Here is an 18,587-nt window from a genome sequence, read left to right as displayed (position 1 = left end):
TACGATAAACGGTTGATACCACACATATATCTAAAAAAACCTGACTAGTCAATTAAGAAAAAAATTTAAAACAACAGTAATATAAGAGAACAATAAGCAGTTCTAAAAGAAACACACGAAAAAGTTGTTCAATTTTAGAAATATGAAATTCAAATTTAAGATGTGTATCTTTGCTTATCAAATTTGCAAAAACATTTAAAAATAAATGTACTGCTAGTAAAAAACAAAACATAATACATCTTCTGGAGAATAATTTGGAAATAGTTATTTAAAGAAAACATAGAATTTTAAAAATCCTTTTACTCTTTCAAATTCACTTCTGGAAAACTAGCCCAAGAAAATAGTTATGCACTAATAAAAAAAAGTATGTGTGTGTGATATGACACAAGTAAGTCATGATCTCTATTTCTAATAAAAAATATATGTATTTATGTGTATGTAGAGGTCATAAAAAGTTGGAAGGATGTGCAGTTAATGGTGGTTACCTCTAAGACAGGATATGTACTTTCTGGAGTTTCAAAACATTCTAAATGAATCGGACCTCTTTGTAATATATAAACAAAATTTTTTTTTTTTAAAGAATGATCAAGGCATACTGGAGAACCAGTGTGCCTGGAGGTTGGGGTTGGGAAGCTTGGGCAGCACTCATGGGTGACAGAAGGATGAAACTGAGCCTGAGGGAACAGAGGAGACACTGAGGGGTCCTGCCCATGTGCCCACTGCCCATGACCCACACACCTGCAGGGCCTCCAGCTTCTCTTGCTGCTGGCGAATTTTCTCTGTCAGTTGCTTCTGCTTCTCTTCCTGTGTCTTCAGATCCTTTCTGAACGTCCCCAGGGGAACCTTCTGCTTCTGTTCAGAAGCCTCACACCTGTAGAGAGAAAGTGCTAGGAAGGGTGTGGCAAGATAGCTCCAGGTAGGGCAGGGTCCTTCCTCCTCAGCCAACCCATGCTCCCTCTCACCAGAGCAACCTCAGACTTCCCAAATGCACAGAATTAATACTCATTGCAGGATACACTTCTATTATTTCCAGGCATTTATTATACACAGCAAGACAGAGATGTAAGGATATGAGCACTGACCTCAAGAAGCATAGTGGAAGAGTGGAAAAAGCACGGGGGGAGGTGGGGACGCCCACAAACTCCTTGTTAGAAAAAGTGCTCACCGGTCCTGCTCAGGATCAGGGTTCATGGAGCAAACCCAAGTGTCAGGGTAATCTTTTTCCACAGAACTCAGCTGGAAGGGGAGGGTCCGCCACTTCAGACACAAATCTGTGACACAGAACATACCCCCAACAAAACATCAGCCATGCCCACCAACAATAACCAGGCTCCTCCCAGCCAGGCCCAAGGCAGAGATGCCCCCGACTTTCTATGCAAAGATCCTCAGTCTGGCTCCAACTCTGCCTTCCTTACAGAACAGTCACTCTTCTCAGGGACAGTGATTCCAGCAACGATGGAAACTTTATACCACGGACCCTCAGCGGCCCCAACCCCTCTCCCTCCTCCAGCAAAATCCTGACTCAGTCATCACTCACACTTCTACCGATGTGGTACCAAACCTTGTGAGACCCGGCAGGGTAGATGACCTCCTGCCTCATTTAGAAGGAACAGGTGGGCACAGCACAGTCCCAAGACTGAGCTCCCAGGGCCATCACCAAACAGACTCATATCCCTAGTGGGACATACGTCCCTGAATGTCAGTGCATTCAGGAGGCCAGCACGGTGACTATGATGGAAAGGAGTCAGGAGGAGGTGCCGACCCCCAACTCACCACACTGGATGGTGGTTGGGATTTCCATAGCTCTCCGCCGTTTGTAACGCAGCTCACTGGATGGAGGCTGGTTCCAGTTGGCAGAGAGGTAGCCGAACTCATCCCAGAACTTGATGATTCCCCGCTGGGCTGGAAGACAAGCACCCACACATCGCGTGAGGAGTCAGCCCCCTGAGGCAGCGAGAGGATCTCAAGGCTGGAGGTGAAGCGAAAGGGCATTACCAATGGCGATGTCCTTCCAGTACTGCGCCAGGTGCTCCCCCATCGCCCGCAGCAGGTGCCGGTACTCCTTGGCATCAGCAAAGTCCTGCTTGTTGTGTGTAGGCTCCAGGACCAGGTAGGGCACATCTACAACCCCAACGACCCCGCCACATGCCCTGCAGGAGGAGGTAGACACGGCTCTGTCACCCCACTGACCAAACCTCTCCCGCCAACCATCCTGGGCTGAAGCTCTCCTCAGGCAGCACTCACATGCCCCCTTCCAGCTGTGGGCCCACTTTCTCATACATCTTGATCAGGCGGCTACAGTTGTAGATGAACATGCCGTCCAGGTCCCGGTGTTCGATGTTGACCCCAAAAACAAAGTTCAGTTCCTTGGGTTCTTTAAGCGCTCTGAGAAGACAAAAGATAAATTCAAACAGATCAACCCATTAACACACAAATACCATGGTGTTTAAGATGTATTAAGCTTAAGCTGAAACTTGAGACACTTAAGTTTTGCCTTTGCATTCAATATGCAACCTGTAGACTTGACAAGGATACTCACTGTGCAGTCACTCTAAGCTCCCTAATTAAAAGCATATGACTTTAGCTTTTGGTATCAAACGGGGATGTATTTAGTATGAATGGGATTCTGTGAAGCTGTTGCAAATCTCTGCTAAGATGCTTATTTAGTAGAATAAACACAAGGTCATCTGCATAACCATTCCACTAATGTGACAGTGATTAATTTTAAAAAGACAAAAATTCACAAGAACAATAAACATGTGAGAGAAGAAATGATCATGGGATAAATGTCAACAAAATCGTGGAAACTGAAAAGCAGATAGATGATCAGTGGACAGACTCACGGGGCAGATACCCGAAACCTAGGCCTGTGGTGAGGAGGCCAAGAAGTAAGCAAGGACTCAGGCCCAGAGCCTGCAGAGGCTCCAGACATGGTGGGGGACATGGAGATCATGTAATGAGCCAGGACAAATGCCCAGTCTAGATTAAAAGGAACAAACTCAATCTATAGCATTATTAAGAGTACATATCACCAGGTGGGAGAAGTATAAGGGAGTTTACAGCTGTATTTCTTAAATAGTCTGTATTTTACAAGTTGTATACTACAAGCATTTTATACATCCTTTAAATGAAAAGAAAAAAAAAGAAAAAGGAAAGGAAGAGGGAAAGGATGGGCAAGGTGGGGAGAGAATGGAGGAGAGAGAAAAGGGGAGAAAGGAAGGGAGGGAGCGGGGAGGGAAGGTGAGAGCGCTGCCAGTGAGGACAGGTTGGTGTTCAACTCAAGGTGCTGGCTCTGCCCACCTTGTCCTGGCTCAGGGGAGAACTGAGCTGGGTAACCTCTCCTGTGGTGGGCATGTGACAAACGTCTGGGAATCACAACATTAATGGCTTTCTCAAAGCAATCTGCATGTGACAGAATAGCAACCTTGTGGGGTGGAGAGGGATTCCTCAAGCTCTTTCTTTGTCAATAATCCATACAAAAGCTACATAATTTTAAAAGACCCAAGGCCAGCTGGGCACTCACCGCTGCTTGGCCTCCTTGATCCGCTTCTTGACATCAGCTTCTCTGCGAAGGGTAATGGCCGTGTTCTGGACCTGTCGCAACATCACCTAGAAACACACGCCAGCACCAAGTAAGGAGAGGAAGTGCTATGGGCCACAGCTGGTAATATCATTAACAACACATCTGAAACTTCTCACTTTAAATCACATGGACGCAAAAACAGACCTAGAAATTTACTTCCTTTCCACAGAAAAGGGCCCTAGCTAGGGACAAACACAAAAGCTGTGCTTCACTTGACCAGACTTGCTGACACAGAGGAGGAAACACCCCCAACTGAAACAACAGTCTGAAGAGGTGTGTGTGTCGCAGGGGAGGGGTGGAGAACTGCTGACCCTTACTGCTGTGTGTGACCTGAGGGAAGTGACCCTCTTCCATTTCTTTCTATAAACTGAGGATACTAACAGTGTCCACCTCACATGGTTGCCAAGATCCTGCCATACAGTGTGTTCAATAGTGACTATGGAAACATCATCACATCCCATTTTGCAGCTCTAGGGCAAGGGGTTCATGACTGGCGGTAGACAGAGCCAGGCGAGCTCTGGGATCCTAAGGGCAGCAACGCTGGAGAAGAGCTGCTGGTCTGGGGCCTCACCCTGGAGTCCCGTGTCAGGTCTCCGCCCAGGCGCACTTCTAATGTCCGAGCTTTGCTCTCCGCCTCCCTTGCCTTCTCTTCAGCTGAAACCCAGAAGAAACCATGATAAGAATTCAAAAGGTCAAAACTCTTAGCTATCCCTCCTGGACCCCATAGTGCAGTCCCTGCCGTATGAGACATTCGTACACTGTCAGGGAACAGGTGAGCTGGGAGAGCAGCCTCCTTGCTTGGAAAGTCAAGGAGGCCCCAAGGAAAACAGACACCTTTTCCAACTTTACAAATGAATCAGAACAGGTCAAGCACTGCCCAAGGCAACCAGAGTTAAACCCTCAGCAGGAGCTGGAAGTTACCAACAGTCCTCAGCCAACCACTCTCCTTGAGCAGCCAAGAAGCTTTGTCAGCAAGAGAGACCTTGAGATTTTTGCCCTGGAGTCAAGAAAACCAATTTCACAAGTATTTGTGCCAGAGGACAGTGTGGGACTCTTCACTCTGGGCAGGCAAGCTTTAGATAACAGCCTGTAAATGGCTGAAGGAGTAGCCTGGAAAGAAAAATTGCTGAGGGAGAGGTGGGAGAGAAACTGGACCAGTGGTTCAGGAAAGCCCACCCCTGGGTGTTGCATGGAGCTTTTGCCTGGATCCTGCTTTTGCCGCAAGCAACATCCCCCAGACGACCCTCCTGCCCAGGGGGTCATTACCAATCCGTGCCACGTGCTCAGCTTTCTTCACCTCCTGCTCCGCGCGAGTCTTGAACCGGCTTGACGTGTACTTGTACATCCTGGGGGGGCGGGGGGCGAGTAACCAGAGGGCCTGAGCATCAGAGGTGCAGGGCAGGCAACTATCTTGGCCCTCCGATGAGTCAAAGCCAAGCTTATTTTAGCAAAAAGACTCAATTCCCTACTCCACTTGCCCCCTGCCATCCTGCTCCATCTTTGAAAAGCAACCTCACTACTCTCCGAGTGTGTCATTAATCCCACAGTAGAAACCAACCTCAGCAACGAGCAGGGCCTCTGCTTCCCTGTGTACTGTCTAAAGGGCCATTGGCCCTGCAACCAGAGGCTCAGACAGCTCACCGTGTCAGGCTGAGCACCCTCCACCTCACAGAAGGCACACTCAACAAACCTCACCAGCCACCTCTGCCCCTCCCTCAGGACCCAGTAGTTTGTCTGCAGTTAATCAAGCAGCTTAAAGACCCAAACGCAGTCAACACTGTCAGAGCCGCTGATCCACCATCACTTCAAAGATGCCCCAGAGACACATGGCCAGGCCCCATTCTTGGCCCAAAGGAAACAGCAGGCCAGGGTGGGCAGGCCCCTACCTGGGCTTGTAGAGGCAGCAGGAAAGCCTCTTGGTCTGCACCTTGTGCCCGTGGATGAAGATCCGCATCCGGGGATCAATGTAGAGCACAGCAGCATAGGCGCGGAAGGAGCGGCGCTCTGGCTTCCTGGAGGCAGCAGAATGGAGGGTGCTGTCACCCTCCCACCACCAGCCCAACCGAAGGCCTGGGTGGACAGCCTCTCTGCAGGCTCTCCACCTTTCCACCTCCCATCTCGGCTTCTCTTGCTGCCCTGAGGGGTGCTTCCTCTGTGTGGGCACCACATCCCACCTCCTCTCACGTCCCTGGCACAGACACCTAAACTGGCCCCACCATCCCAGCACGGACCTGGCAATTCCTCTCCCCTCTCTAGGCCTTGGTCTCTTTCTCATTCAAGTTAAGGAGCTGGGGCAAGGATCTGGATTAGCTGTTCTATTCATCCCTTCTATTCATCCCTTCTGCCTTGTGGCAGGAAGACATTGAGTTCTCAGCTTTACCAACTCTAAAACTGGGGAATTCAGGGAACAAGCTCACCCCTCTCAACCTCAAGTCACCTCCCTTTTCCTCCCTACCCAGCCACACTCACGTGCCCTCCGGAGAAGTCTCTGCCATCTGGATATCTCTTGGATTTGAGATTATGTCCAGCTCTGGCTCTCCGTTATCCATGAGTTTGAGATTGAAGATGATCACCAGCGTTCCTAGGGAATAGAAATCCTGTTGTTCTACCAGGCACCCCCAGCCAATCCCCATACTGCTCCTGGCTCTGGAGCTCCCTGATGCTAGAGGCCGCAGGCCTACTTACCACTGTCCCCAGGAATCTTCATGAACTGAGTCATCACTTCCTCTTCATTGCGGAAGGGAGAATACTTATAGATGAGTTCCGTCTCGATGGCAAACTTCTCCACGTTGTCTGTAACAGGTTCCCGGGTCCGAGCATTCCAGGTGGGCAATGGGACTATCACCTTTGGAGGAAGCACAAGCAGATGCTTGAAGGAAGCCCCAGAACAGCCTTCCCCCCGCAAATGTGCATCCATCTTTTCCCTCCCCACAGCAGCTCCACACTGCCCCAAGGGGAGGCCCAAGCCCCCCAGCCTGGCACCAGTGGCTCTAGCTTCTGCCCCTTCCCAAGACTCTGCCTCACACTGCTAGGTCCTCTGGGGTATGCTGCCTTATGGCCTGGGGGTCTTTGCATGAGCAGTTCCCTGCTTGGGATATCCCTGGTCATTTTCCCTATCTGGTAATAAGTTATTATTTCCACTAAGCAAAACATATTTGTGATGACCTAGTGAATCTAAAGACACACACAAACATAACTTATAACTCAGCAATTCTACTCCCAGGTATATATCCTAGGAGAAATAAAATCTAAAAACAAAACGCTATAGTATGAGTCCATTTATATAAAATTCATAAATAAGCAAAAAATAAACTATTATTCAAGAATGCATACACAGGTGACAAAATTATAAAGAAAAACAAGGAAATGACTGATCATCACCAAGGCAGTTCCTTAAGAGGTGCGATAAGGAATATGATTGGTGAGGGACACATGGGGACTTCTAGCATCAGTCTACGGTGGTGGCTACGTGGGTATTTGCTTTATAATTACTCTCAACTGTACGTAGGTTATTTTTTTTAATTTTATTGAAGTCTAGTTGATTTACAATGTTGTGTTAATTTCTGCTGTACAGCAAAGTGATTCAGTTATACATATATATATACATAGATTTTAATACACTCTTCCATATGTGTAAAATTTAATCTTACATCTACGTAATCTTCTAGAAAATCCTACCCTTGTCAATTATACCTCAATAAAGCTGGGAGAAAAATCCTACTCATTCTTCAAAAACCCTACTAAAACGCCACTTCCCCGGAGACATCAACATGCATCTCTCCCCCACGCCCCCACCCCTCTCCCAGGTGCCGGGGAGCCCTGTAGCCTGGGATTCCCTCTGCAGAGCAAACCACTCCAGGCACCTCAGAGGTTCAAAATGGCTGGCTGGCCCACCCTGCAGAAAAGGGGATTCTGTATTTTAACAAGCTCTGTGGTGATAAACTGTTAAGAGTTCTGAGGCACTTTACTGGTTTCTAAGAAGCTACAGTATTCAGCCCTGGGGCTGGTCTGGACACATTCCCACCCAGCTAAAAGTGATCTTATTTTGAAATCTTGGCTGAGTTCACACTAGAGTACAATCCAAAACAGTGACCTTCTAGCTCCAAGTAAGGAAAAAATTTCAACCTAGCTTTTTCACCGGGGGAATTGAATTCCATGTGTGTTCTGAGAATTGGTACCTCCTTTACACCTCCCAATCTTCACAGCAGTCCCAGGTGACAACGGCATTACTTTAACCTCTGGGCACTCACCTCATTTGACACCCACCCACCATTGGAATATTCCTCCTTTACTTTCAGGGTCACCACTCACCTGGCTTTCCTCCTACCCCTCTGGCCGCTCCTGCCTCCTTTGCTGCTTTCCCCTTCTCCTTGGCCTTTACATGTGGGTGGGCATGCCTAAGACCCCAGGCCCTCTTCTCCAACACGCTCTTTTAGGTGAGCCCATTCACTACGAAGATTCCTTGGAGTCTAAGCCTCCCCCGAGCTCCAGACCCAGACTTAACTTCGCGTGTCCAGGACAAAACGTACACGCTTCCCCTCCAAACTGCCCCTCTTCCATCCTTCCCCAGCTCCAGACAGCCCACCCCCAAGTACCACACCAGGACCTCAGCCATCTACAACCCCCCCTTCCCATTTCCCCTTTCCAACTGATTAAACACCAAATCTGCGGCCACTCCTATTTCTCTCACCTCCCTGCTGGAGTCCTGTAGACAGCCAGGGCCTCTGACACCAACACCCCAATCTTTCCAATCCAGGCACCACACAATAACCAAACTGATCATTTCAAAGAGGATCTAATACATTGCTTAGATTCCCTTTCCTGGATGCTTTTAATAAAGTCCCACACACTCCCCAAGGCCCAGAGGTCAGGCCCGACCTACCCTCTCTGCTCTCCAGAGGCCACCACCTCTCGTCAGGTGGCCCCTCTGCCCTTCCCACAGCCCCCACCAGCTCTCAGGCCAGGAACAGACCGTTTCTATTGACGCGCAGCCCCTGCTCGCACCACCCTCAGTCCACCAGGAAGCAGTCCTGAAAAGCCCAGCTGGGGCCAAATCCTCCTGCCCCACCTTTCCCGGGAGTGCTTGCCAGCTGCAGCACTTCTCTCACTCACCAAAAAGGCAAACAAACCCAGTGGCTCACGAAGTAAAGACGGCAGAAAAAGAGCCTTTCGTTCCCAGCATGAACTGATTTGCTATGATTTAGGCTCACATCTAAACAAGGCCAGTACCAATTTACTCACAGCCAACCAACACAGATGAGTTAGACTGACACTGACCGCATTTCACCTGTTTAAGTGACAGGAGTGGATTTCTCTCTGCAGACCCTCTTGGCCCCCTCTCAAGCTCTGGCCTCCATTTCTCACACAGGAAAGGAGTTAAGAGTCCAGTCTGAGGCTAGGCAGGCCAAGGCCTTCCCTGATCCTCCCATGAGCGGGCGCAGACCTCACCAAACCAGCTCTGCAGATATGAGCCACCAGGCCCAAAGAGAATCAGCTGTGCATGTGTTTAACTTACACAGTTAATTACCAAAAGGTTTCAAAATCAGAATATTCTAGAGTCATTAGGCCTTCCTTCCAGCATAACAATAATCAGCTGAGGCTGTGTGTCAGCTGCCACTTACTGAAAAACTTAAATGACTTTCCATGTGTTCACCTGCTTCACTACCTGTCCAGGCCCTGCAGGTATCAGACTTGTTTGTAGCTTCTGATATAAATGGTTAGAGTAACACATTTCCTCAAAAGGAAAATGCACTCACAGCACATTCCACAAAATCACCATCATATGGGAAAGACAGTGCTGTTCCTATTATTATCACCAGCTGTGGTCTCCACCCATAGTCAGGGAAGCCCCAAATACTCCCCCTGATAAAACAGCTCTCCCCAGTGACAACCCCTACCCCAGGACTGAATTCAAGCTGCAGATCTACGAGACCTACAAATCCAACTCTTGGTTCCTGACACTTGAAGGCCTCATTCTCAGAACCGGGACATCTCTTCTCTGAAGCTGTGAGATTTTACTTCCTCTCCCATTAAGACACCTGCCTTGGGCTTCCCTGGTGGCGTGGTGGTTGGGAGTCCGCCTGCCGATGCAGGGGACGTGGGTTCGTGCCCCGGTCTGGGAGGATCCCGCGTGCCGCGGAGCGCCTGGACCCATGGGCCATGGCCGCTGGGCCTGCGCGTCCGGAGCCTGTGCTCTACGGTGGGAGAGGCCACGTCAGTGAGAAGCCCGCGTACAGAAAAAAAAAAAAAAAAGACACCTGCCTTAACCCCTCAACCAGTTCATCCAACCAACCAGCTAATCCCCTAACAGGGGATGTGGCTGCAATCCTGCAACGCCAATAAGCCCAGCATGCAAATGACCTATGAAAACAGCCTGGGCAGAACTAGGAAGTAGAATGGTGACTGGGAGAACGAGGATGGGACCTACTTCATCAATGCCTTCCTCCTCGTGAAAGGTACGCGACAGGAAGAGACAGGTCATGGTCTCTTCCTTCTTGGTGAAGAGGATAAAATCCTTCCCAATGCGCATTGAGCCCCTGAAATGGAAGCAGAAATGGGTTATTCTCCTAGGGATTCAAAAGCTCATCTGAAGAAGGAGCAAATCCCCGCTCTGGACGTGATGAGACTGCCTTTGGAGGGCTCCCCTAAAGGCCTCCCTGGGACCCAGGACCCTGAGCTGAGCTCCACAGCACTCGCTCCCTCTCCTCCCCGCCCCCCACCTCCCGACACTCCTCCTCCTGCTCTTCCGTGGGCCTCAGTTTCTCCTCATCACCTTCTCAACCACATTTTCCCAGCATGCAGGGTTCTCTCACCACCAAGCATCAGCCCCAGGGGAGTCTCACCCCAGCTTGTCGCTGCCTGTGCTCTGGTTTCTTCCCAGCCACACAGGGCTGCTGTGGCCTAACTGTGAGCCACCAGGTTTCACTCCAGTAACACCTCCAACACACACATCATCTTCCACACTGAGCACATCCAGGTCTCACCCTGTCCTTCCTTCACTGACACAAACTCCCCTCCCATCCACTCATCAAACGGCAGCACCATCAAGGGAAGAGCCCACTGCCTATGCTCACAAGTCCTCAAAAAACCAGGATGGCCCCAAGGCTCAGCCAAACACAGAGCTAACCAAAGTATCACTGCTGAACACAGTTCCAAGGAGGCCTACAATTGGCTCATGTCCTGTAACCACAACCATCTTGTGTCTTGAATTGTTTTGTCACCTCATTAAGCCACAGGTCCCTGCTTTAGGAAGCAACTGGTTTCTGAAAAATGTGCCTCCAGGCTGACTTCCACAAGGCAAAAGTCTGAACGGAATCAACTGCTCCTTCCTCTATTTGGCTGAGTTAATCCTTCTGAGGAGCAGGCAAGGACAGGCCTTTCCGGGAAACACTGAACAGGGCAAAAGTGTGAAGCACCAGTGGGAACAGGACCCACTGATCTGTCTTCTGAGCAGCTTCTGGCTTTATGGCTATTACCTCATTAGTCCTCCTAATACCCCAGGGAGGTGACAGCGGCGGGAAGCCTTATTACTCCCTTCTATGTAAATACAAATACAAACTGGGCCAGTGTGCCAAGTATGCAAATGAACGCCATGCCCCATTTCCCCGAATGTTCAGGAAAACTCCAGGACACTATCCAGAGATGCCCCGGTGGCTGCCAAGTTGTTTTTCTCCTCCTCCAGTTCCCGAGGTGCTGGCAATGCTCCCTCCCCAGACAATCTCACAGTCCTCCTCCTGCCTCCCTGAAACTTACCGGTGGCAAAACGAGGCAAATTAGCTTACCTTCTGCCAAAGCTTGCTCTTACCCTAATTTTGCAAAACCTCTCACTTTGTGCCTCTTCCCTGTCTTTGATCCTGACCTTGGAGGGTAAATAGCAACAACCCAGAAACGCCACTTCTCTGCTGGCTTCTCTGCTTCACAGCCCTATTCTCACCACAAATCACTTCCTCCTGAAACTCTTTCAACTTCTACACTGGTTTCAAAATGAATTCACTCTGAACACTAGAGGGCTCCTTCTCAATGGCGCCTTCTCAAAAGTCGTTCTACCAGAATATGCTGATGGCAACACTCTCAACTTCGGTATGCTTTCCTTCCTGGTCTTCTAAGCACTTCCAGAATCACATTTCATTTGCTCCTGAAGCTTCCTCAGTAAGGAAGAATGTCAGCATTTAGAAGCCCATTTTCTACAGTAGGAAACAGATACTCAGAGAAGGTGAAATGGCTTGTCTGAAGTCACAGAGCTGATAAAACCAGGAAGGGGTTTTATCTATAATCCAGAAGGGAAGTCAGGGTTTCTTACATCTGACTCTAGGAGAACTCAGTTGTTGGAAACTTAGATCACCACACCAGAATCACCTGGGCCCTACCCCAGGCCCACCAAATCAGGCCCAAAATCTACCATGGAAAGATCAAAGGAGAGATGAAGTAAGAAGGGAGAAACTAGGCTAGGGCTCTCACAGTAATGATAGATTCTTAACCTACTCATATGTGTTATAATCTCAATTTACAAAGGAGGAGGCTGAGGCTCACAGAAGCAATTAAGCGGCTGATGTCAGATTTGAACTTTGGTTTGACTGAAGTGAGACGGACAGCAGCTCCGGCCTTGCAGTCAGAAAGACGTGGTGCATATCTCAGCTCTACACTTGGGCATTTTCACACCTTTGGGCAAGTCACATCACCCCTATAAACCTCAATTTTCTCATCTGAAGATGAGAATCATAGTACATATACCTCACAGGGCTATGGTGAGGATTAAACGAAATCATCCAAGTAAAGTTTTTAGCACAGTGCCCAGCACATGGTAAGTGCTTGTTATTGAGAGACAAGTGGGAGATCCAGGTACCAGGTCCTTGCCATCATGGGAAGCACTCTCTCTCTTCCCCATACATCCAAGCTGGTTGCATGGAGGGACAACTGATGCTGCTGCCCAACCAAACACCACCCTCAAATAAAACAACACATTTCCATAGCAAGACTAGAAACATGACTCAGAATTCCATTTGTAGAAACTCCAATCCCACTAAATCTTATTCCATCCAAAGGTATGTACAACTGGAAGTGAGCATTTCAGAAATAGAAATCTTTCTCTTGGGGCTTCACTCAAAACCAGAACACCACATTCCAAATGCCAAACAAGTGGGAACCAAGGGCTGAGAAAGAAGTCTCAAGGGATGGGGAGACATTAGGTAGGTCCCTGCTACAGGGCCTGGCAGGACATGTGAGTAGCAACCAGGTCCTTTGGTGGTGTTGTGGGGGGGTGTTTTGGGTCTCTCACTAACTCACCCTGGATCCCCAGTGCCTGGCACAAAGTGTGACAGGTGCTCAGGGGACACACGGCACCACGGAGTGACCCCCTCACCATCTCATAAGCAACCCAAGCCCACAAAACAGCCACTTGCATCTTCAACCACAAGGTAAAAATAAGAATTTTCAGTAGGAGGAGAGGTGCTGTTCCAGAGCACAGTACCAAGAGAAACCTACAGCTTCTCCCACCTCAATGATTTTGGATGTTCATACTCTTTGATCTGTGACGTAGGCTGGACATCAGCTGCTAAGTCCCCAAACCACAACTCCTTCCCGACTCTCCTCCTGTTCCAGAATTACAGTGATGGACGGACAAGGACGAGGAACATTTTCATTGGACAGAAGCAGGAGGGCATTGCTCGATTTTGTTTTGAGTCCTGGGACAGGCTTCTAGTATACTTACGATTTTAACCCATTCCCGTACTGCCCAATCTGGGTGGACTCAGGCGTTCGCTTGGCTGACTTCCCAAACTGGATCACGCTAGCAGCATCACCTGAAGTGGCGGACACAAGACAAAGTGAAAAGTTTGCTTTTCTTTCCCAGACTCTCAAAAATCAAAGGTCTGAGCCTTGTTAAATCCAAGCAGGGCTGTCTGTCTACTGAAAACCTCTGTCCAAGGAAATTCACAACCATGAGGCAAATGGAGGAAACCTCTGACTGGCCTGTCAGTACTGCCATCACTGGGCCCTTGTTCTGTTACCAGAACGTGGTAATAAGGCTGGGAGAGGCCACCACAGTTCCAGCTCCAGGATGTTACACAAGCTGATAAATACAATGTCAAGAGACAGGTAATCTGACGGACTTCAGGCTGCCATTCAGATCCTATCTCCCATGCTAGAATAAAACCCAGCAAATCTGTGAGTGGAATTAAGCCTGAGATGTTGCAAGAGACCTCCCTCTCCCTTCTAGTCACAAGAGTGAGGCAGAAAAACAAGTTAACACAATAAGCATTTTGTAAAAATGGTTACTTCCTCCCCAAAAGAAGCAATCAGCCCAACACTTACTTGGATCCATTCCTGCTCCATCATCCAAAAAACAAAGCATAAATCCTCCGCGAAGGTCCTCTCGCCTTTCTGTAAAAGAAGGAGCTGCCATTACTGGGCAGTTACCCACCAGAGGGCGGCAACCTGTTTGTGATCGGAAGGTGGATCGATGTGAAGCTTAGTCCAAAAAGGCCTTCTCCTTCTAACAGTCCTAGCTAGTGTGAGTTAAATGTCAGGGCCCTTGATGGTAGGAATTTCCATCAAAGGCTCTCCAATGCATTCTAGTCCACGACAAAGCATAAGAGAATGTATAAGGAAGGGACAGAGAATACCTAGTCCAGCATCTAGCCACAGCCAGGGCCACTGAACATGCACGGATTTCATACACACCTCAACCATCCTTCTGCCTCTCTGCACCTGGATTTTTTCCACCTCTGCCTTCTGCTGTGGACACTAAAGTACTCCAACTACTACATGCTGTACCTTATCAACAGTGCTCAAATTCAACAGGGCACCTCGTTTGTGGGTTAAGTTCGGGGTAGCCTTCAGATAAAGTGATGGAGCCAGACGTGCTATGGACACAGTGGTAGCAGCTGCTATCTAGAAGGTGAATTACTAAGTCAGTATGTGACTAGCCCCAGGCCAACCATAGTTTCTGGGCCATCAGTATTCATCATCACATCCCCTCCTTGCTATGGGTCCTTCAAATAGCTCCCCATCCCAGAAGTGAGATGGCACAGAGTATAGTGAGAGCTGCCTGGTTTCCAACTGGACCTGCTCGACTGGAGAGAGGAACAGTCCTTCGACAATAAGAGACAGAGCAGCTGTGGCAGGGCATCCTGACCGACAGGAAGGAAATGTATGAGACTAAGGCTGCCATTCCAGTGGCTAGAAGAACCCCTTCCTTCAGCAGCTGTCTCTACAGCAGCAAGTGGTCACTCAGAGCAGTCTGGGTCCAAGCACATCAGAGACACTGGAGAAGAGATTCCCAAACAGGGAAGGGAACCACACTAGAGTTTCCAAGGTGCCTTTTGACCCCAGTGATGAGGACTAGGCAGGCAAAGGAGGAACGGCACAGGCCTTGGAATCAGGAGAGCATTTGTACTAAAAAGGAAGAAGGTCAGTTTAAGGTACTACAGGGATAAGCCCAAGGCTGCCTTGGAGTCTATTCCCTAATTGAGGACATTTTTGTCTCCCCCAAGCTGCAGTTCACCAACTTCACCCAACTATCTAAGCAGTGGAACCTCAGTTTAAAATGCTCTTTGTCCTCCCCTCAAGTTAAATACTCAAGTAAGTCATAACCACCTCTGTTAAATGGACTAGTTAATGTAATTTAAAATGCTATTTCAGAAGTACTATAAGCCACAGAGATTTTCAAGTATCATTCGATGTTCAGGAAGCTGAACTTTGCTGAAACATTAATCACAGGTGCTTCCTGAAAGTTCGAGAATAAGGACCTTCTTGGAAGTACTACTGGTAGATAAGAAAATTTTTCCTGTGGCAGTGCCTTTTATCAGTCTGGAGAACCCAAATGAGATCTAGTAAGCAGAAGCAAGGGCAAAAAAGGTGCAAAAATTTCTCAAAGTTTCCTTCTGGAGGAAGCAAAGTGTCATATGGAGACTCAAACTGGGTCAGGAACAGAGCGTGGTAAAGAAAGTGTTCTAAATCTAGCCAAGAGCCATTTGCTGTATGCTTTAGCCATAAAATGTACACGAAGACTCTGCTTTGGGATCTAGAAATTGGTTCAAGCCAAGTGTATCTGAAAAACCTCCAAGGATTGATTACTGGCATTTCTTGAACACTACCTAGGAATTACTTCTAGGTCCTTATGTTTGGTAGAACAGGACTCACGGGCCGTTTTCTTTTTTTTTTAATTTTGATGCTTTTTAAAAAAAATTTATTCATGTCTGGCTGCGTTGGGTCTTCGTTGCTGCGCGCGGGCTTTCTCTAGTTGCAGCAAGCGGGGGTTACTCTTCGCTGCCGTGCGCAGGCTTCTCATTGCAGTGGCTTCTCTTATTGTGGAGCATGAGCTCAAGGCGCACGGGCTTCAGTAGTTGTGGCACACAGGCTCGGTAGTTGTGGCTCGCGGGCTCTAGAGCACAGGCTCAGTAGTTGTGGCGCACGGGCTTAGTTGCTCCACACACAGCATGTGGGATCTTCCCGGACCAGAGCTTGAACCCGTGTGCCCTACACTTGCAGGCGGATTCTTAACCACTGCGCCACCAGGGAAGTCCACACAGGCTGTTTTAACACACAATCATCACTTAACAGTGGGTCTGAGATCCCTTTCTTGCCCAAGGACTTCATTTTAAAGCTTTTTCATATGTTTATGAGAGTAAGAGACCCACCTATGGAGGGTCCTCCTGGCCACACAGTGACCAACAGTAAGTAAGCAGCTAGCAGTGCTCAGGTCCACAGTCACGTGTGGCACTGCCTCAGGGCCAAAAGAGACTAGGTGACACAGCAGTAACTCCTTCAACTTTGTAAGGAGGCAGTATGGCATCTTCACTTGGCTAAAATGCTTATCCCTATCACTCAGTTATTCAATGTGCCTGGCTCTGTGATGAAGATAATAGCCGAGAATAATGCGGATGTGATCACTGCCTTCAGGGAGCTTACAATTCATAGGATAGCTACTCCCTGTAGCAGATCAGTAAGCAGGAGGGTTTAAGCAGAAGGAGACTGAGAAGAGTGTCAGCTAGAGCAAAGGCAGTGTGCATAAGGATCACCTGAAGAGCCTGTTAAAATACAGATTCGGGGCTCCACCCTGCAGAGTCTAGTAGTGTGGGTCGGAGGTGGTACCTGAGAATTTGCATTTCTAACAAGCTCCCAGGTGATGCCAATACTGTCCACCACTGGTCCACTCTTTGAGAAGCAGAGAGCTAGAGCTAGCAAGAACTAGAAGGCCTCTCTGCTTGAACCTATCTCCCCAGACATTCCAGCAGTTAGAGATACATTCCTAGCACATTCTATTCACTTTAGTCAGTCAATTGAGTGCTATCTAAAGCCTCTAAGCAAAGGATTTTTATGAAGATGGGGGAGTTCTGGACAGAAGGGAGTCTAGGCAGCTGGAGGTTGTCTGCTCCCCGTCCCAACATACATCTCAGAAGCAAGACAAGGAGGGCAAAGCCAAACTACCTTCTTTGCAGTTGTGCTTCAGGCCCTGGTAGCAGCTATGTACAATCACAGACCCAGTGTGGAAGGCTGCACATCTAAGTTTCCCCCAACATGACCAAGTCTGGCCTCTCCAAGTTAGCCCAACGTTCCTCCATCCAACTCCCATTGGGGAGAACAGGAAAAAGAAAGAAGCTGGAAAGGAGATGTGAAATGGAGCTATAAGTCAAAAGTCAGAGGCGACAAAATGATGTTGTCCTCAGCGGAGGCTGTAACAGAACAACACTCAAGTTCCTCGTACTTTGCAATGTGTTTGAGCAGTATTTGTTTCAGCTACATTTGCTCTAATTTTCCATTTACTAACCATTGACCTGGCATCACAAAAGGGATCTTTCTTTGAGGCATGGCAGTCCCTATCCAAGGAAGTCCAGAAGATCAATAAAAATACACTCTACTTCTGACAGGCACGTTATGGTCTGGCCCCACCTAACAGGAATGCTTTGGGTACGGGAGTCTGATTCCTTTCTCACCCTTCTTTAAATTACAATGTGAATGTGTGGCGAATTCAAACCACATCTGATGTTGGGGGAGATTTCCGAGTTCAGTTATCAATCTAGTTTCAGAATGGGAGACAGGAAGATACTTTCCCCAATATAGTAAGAACAAAAACTTTATATTACTAATTCTATTTATTCTACTTGTAAAATGAGGTTGCTTTTATTCCTCCTGTTGAATGTGTTAATACGGCACTGAAGTAGAAAAGTGTGAAGTTAGGGGCACCTCAGTCAAGATTCCCAATCTCAAGGTACTTGAGAGTAAATCAAGTCTTTCTCCAAAATGCTACAGTGCTTAGCGCTTCTATCACACCATTTAATCTTTAACTACCTTGACAGTTCCCTCAAGATCAAGTTATTGTTCTCTAATCATCTGTAGAGTGCTGTCTCTCCAATTAGTGACTAAGCTGTCTAATGAGAATTTAGCAAAGGCCCCATCTCATGCTCTCTCGACTCCTCCCAAAACACAACAGCAGTAACACTGAGCACAGAATGAATGCACACTGGGCCCTTTTCATTTAAAGTGAAATCCAACTGTTTGTTCTGCTGCATTCTAAGGGTAAAGCACTAAATTTCCTTGCTGAAATTCACCCACCAAAGGTAGTAAGAAGGAGCAGGGATGATCTCTTTTAAAAAGCTTCTTCCAGTAATTCCCTGGAGGTCCAGTGGTTAGGCGCTCTCACTGCTGGGGCCTCGGATTCAATCCCTGATCTGGGGACTAAACTCCCATAGGCTGCGTGGCGCAGCCAAAATAAAAAAAAAGCTTCTTCCAAATAGATTTGGCTATGATGATTTGTCCCTTCAACATCACTTGGAGTGGAGACCCATTCTGTGCTTTGCCATCTGTGCAATGATTAAAACAGCCACCATTTCTTTCAGAGGTAGCGGTTACTACTCCTCACTAAAGCACACTAAGATGTAAGACATACTGTGGCTTGGGAATGATGCCTCCATCTGGCCTGAGGGTTTAGTAACCATCTTCTAACATTCTGCTGCTATGCCCCCTTTTCTTGTTATTTTCTTCTAAAAATAAAAGTAGTCTTATTTTC

The 18,587-nt window shown here is 48.1% G+C and overlaps 1 protein-coding gene across 15 annotated transcripts in view; it reads right to left on the bottom strand.

Annotated features, from left to right (window-relative positions):
* The window catches only part of MORC2 (MORC family CW-type zinc finger 2), a 64,780-nt gene that overhangs the window by 32,958 nt on the left and 13,235 nt on the right, over positions 1 to 18,587 (bottom strand). For 10 of the 15 annotated variants that reach the window (XR_010933221.1, XR_010933223.1, XR_010933222.1 and 7 more), the window contains 15 exons: positions 17,009 to 17,179; positions 13,892 to 13,960; positions 13,290 to 13,380; positions 10,011 to 10,119; positions 6,269 to 6,428; positions 6,053 to 6,164; positions 5,470 to 5,595; positions 4,850 to 4,929; positions 4,155 to 4,237; positions 3,524 to 3,609; positions 2,245 to 2,385; positions 1,996 to 2,150; positions 1,774 to 1,902; positions 1,166 to 1,271; positions 739 to 871 (listed from right to left, as the gene is read on the bottom strand). Coding sequence is in view for 11 of the 15 variants with exons in the window: in XM_067700227.1 (XP_067556328.1) it covers positions 739 to 871; positions 1,166 to 1,271; positions 1,774 to 1,902; positions 1,996 to 2,150; positions 2,245 to 2,385; positions 3,524 to 3,609; positions 4,155 to 4,237; positions 4,850 to 4,929; positions 5,470 to 5,595; positions 6,053 to 6,164; positions 6,269 to 6,428; positions 10,011 to 10,119; positions 13,290 to 13,380; positions 13,892 to 13,960; positions 17,009 to 17,179 (1,751 nt within the window). In the remaining 4 variants the exon portion in view is untranslated. The remainder of the gene's footprint in view (positions 1 to 738; positions 872 to 1,165; positions 1,272 to 1,773; positions 1,903 to 1,995; positions 2,151 to 2,244; positions 2,386 to 3,523; positions 3,610 to 4,154; positions 4,238 to 4,849; positions 4,930 to 5,469; positions 5,596 to 6,052; positions 6,165 to 6,268; positions 6,429 to 10,010; positions 10,120 to 13,289; positions 13,381 to 13,891; positions 13,961 to 17,008; positions 17,180 to 18,587) is intronic. The other 5 variants (XM_067700235.1, XM_067700234.1, XM_067700236.1 and 2 more) reach the window with 1 other exon arrangement.

The sequence above is a fragment of the Pseudorca crassidens genome, chromosome 12 (genome assembly GCF_039906515.1).
Source record: "Pseudorca crassidens isolate mPseCra1 chromosome 12, mPseCra1.hap1, whole genome shotgun sequence".
Lineage (NCBI taxonomy): Eukaryota > Metazoa > Chordata > Mammalia > Artiodactyla > Delphinidae > Pseudorca > Pseudorca crassidens.
Note: the sequence above shows the minus strand (reverse complement) of the source record. Positions and strands in the feature narration are given on the sequence as shown.